General features: G+C 28.3%; 1 protein-coding gene across 1 annotated transcript in view; it reads left to right on the forward strand.

The window, feature by feature from the left end:
• LOAG_16471 (musashi) overlaps nucleotides 1-2320 on the forward strand; it is a 10121-nt gene that overhangs the window by 2391 nt on the left and 5410 nt on the right. Inside the window, exons 4-5 of the mRNA XM_020449122.1 lie at nucleotides 547-631; nucleotides 1071-1112. Coding sequence (XP_020307439.1) covers nucleotides 547-631; nucleotides 1071-1112 — 127 coding nt within the window. The remainder of the gene's footprint in view (nucleotides 1-546; nucleotides 632-1070; nucleotides 1113-2320) is intronic.

The raw sequence follows: 2320 nt of genomic DNA on the forward strand, positions 1-2320 counted from the left end.
AGTAATAGTAGTAGTAGTAGTAGTAGTAGTAAAGTAAAGAAATAAACTCTTCAAGTACAAAGATACGGGGAAAGACATTTGTGAAAAATTTTAAAAGGTTTTGAAAAATTAAAATTTTTGATTATAGCAAATGCGTGAAGTTAAACTTTCAGATTCTCCCGAAATTTATTACAAACGTCTTCATGCATATGTAATAAGCGTTATTGTTTCAAGTAATGTTAATTGGACTAAAGTTTGATCCATACCTGAAAAGTTCTTTCATTTATAGAAGGATTGCGAGATTATTTCGGTAAATTTGGTGAAGTAAATGAATGTATGGTAATGAGGGATCCAGCAACCAAAAGGGCCAGGCAATCATTTCCATTTCTTCAATTCCTTTTTTTCCCAAATTTTATTTCTATTTCATTCACATTACTACTTCTTTTTCTTGCATTTAATGTTCCATTTTTAAATGTTATTTTAGTTACAATTCTTTAAATGATTGTTTAAAATCCTTCTCCTATAATATTTTTTTTGATTTCAGATTTTTGAATATTTTAATTACAGAGGTTTCGGATTTATAACATTTACCGATCCGGCAAGTGTCGATAAAGTATTAGCTCAAGAGCTGCATGAACTTGATGGCAAGAAAGTAGGCATTTATTTTTCGTTATTTGGATATAAATTAAATCTTAAACCTTCCGCTATAATAATGAATGGATGTATGCATGCAAAAAGAAAAATCTCATAAGCTTACGTGATAATAAAAGGCAAAATTTGAGCAGTTAAAAAAGTTTTTTTTTCTTTTTCCTTTTCTGAATTACTTCCGTTTTTGTTCATGAAAAATACTGAACATTTCAGAATAAGATTAAACTAAAGATGGAAGTAATTTCAGCGGTTATTTCGCGAAAAAATAAATAAAAATGAATATAAAAATGGAAAGTGTTGTTTTTATACCCTTCCGTTATTTGAACTTCTTTTTTCTTTTCGATATCTTCTCTTAAAGACCTTATTTTTTTCCATAGCAAATATTTAAAATAAATTTTATCTTATGCTAATCATAAAAGTTTTATCCAAAAATTACTTTCCAGATTGACCCAAAAGTCGCATTTCCTAAGAAAGCACAATCGAAGGTTAGTGTAAATTTATCATTTTCTTTAAAAAAAAAAAAAATCCAAATTGTATACTTTTTCCTGAAGCTGAAAAATTAGCAAAGTAAGAAAATATTTCTTCTGGAAGATGTTTTTAATTACGAACGCATTTAGAAATTTTAACTTAAGGATTACGGATTGGTTTAGGATTACTATTGCATAATTCATTTTATTGTTTGCGAACTTTTGAACTATGCAAAAACAACTTGCAAAGGAAAAAAAGACAGAAAAACAAGCAAACTCGCACTAAGGTATATCAATGAAGCTATTTTACTGATAAAATGAGAAGTTAAATCTCATCTTATGTCCATCTATCATTCTTAAGAATCATATTAATCATTTGTAAAATATTTTTTCAAAATCTTCAGTGTTTTTTTTGTCTTGCCAGATTGAACTTTAGACTTTCCGTATTTCAATTATCGATCATTCTAAAAATTCATTTATTAAAATATTCCCATTTTTTGTGTATGTTCATTAATCGAAAGCAGCATTAAAATAGTTTTTAGTCGTTCATTCGTTATCTCACTCACTCTCTCTCTCCCTCTATCTTTCTCTCTTTCTTTCTCTCTTTCTCTCTCTCTTCCTCTCTCTCTTTCTCTTCAATCACCTTATCTTTCCGCTGTCATTTTTTTGTCACATTTTGTGCTATACGATTATTTCACAGTAATTCCATACAGTAACAGTTCCTAAATCCTATCGTTACTGTAAAACACACCAGTATTTAGTTTACATCAAAATTTAATGATTACATTTAAATTCTTTTCGGCAAATGTTTTGTTTTCTCGCATCTTAAATGAACTAATATTGTTATAATGCAAACGGCAAATAATATGTATGAATCATTGTTCTAATTTAATTAATTACAACGATTATGATTTATCATTTGTGAATTTGGATTAGACTAGAAATTGAATTTGGCACAGTTTACTAAAAGATAGAAAAGCTGAAGATGAAATTATCTGTTCTATCTTGAAAGTTTTAAATTTTAAGAAATGCAAAAAAAAAATAAACCAGATAAAAGTTTTGTATTCTATTTTTTGGAAGGTGTAAGAAGCAGATATAAAAGTAAGATTGCATGTTTTTCCTCTTCTTTGCTTCTCATAAAATGTCATAAAATTAAGTGGGGGGAGAGAGAGGAAGAGAGAGAGAGAGAGAGAGAGAGAGAGAGAGAGAGAGAGAGAGAGAGTAGA

The sequence above is a fragment of the Loa loa genome (genome assembly GCF_000183805.2).
Source record: "Loa loa unplaced genomic scaffold supercont3.4, whole genome shotgun sequence".
Classification (NCBI taxonomy): Eukaryota; Metazoa; Nematoda; class Chromadorea; order Rhabditida; family Onchocercidae; genus Loa; species Loa loa.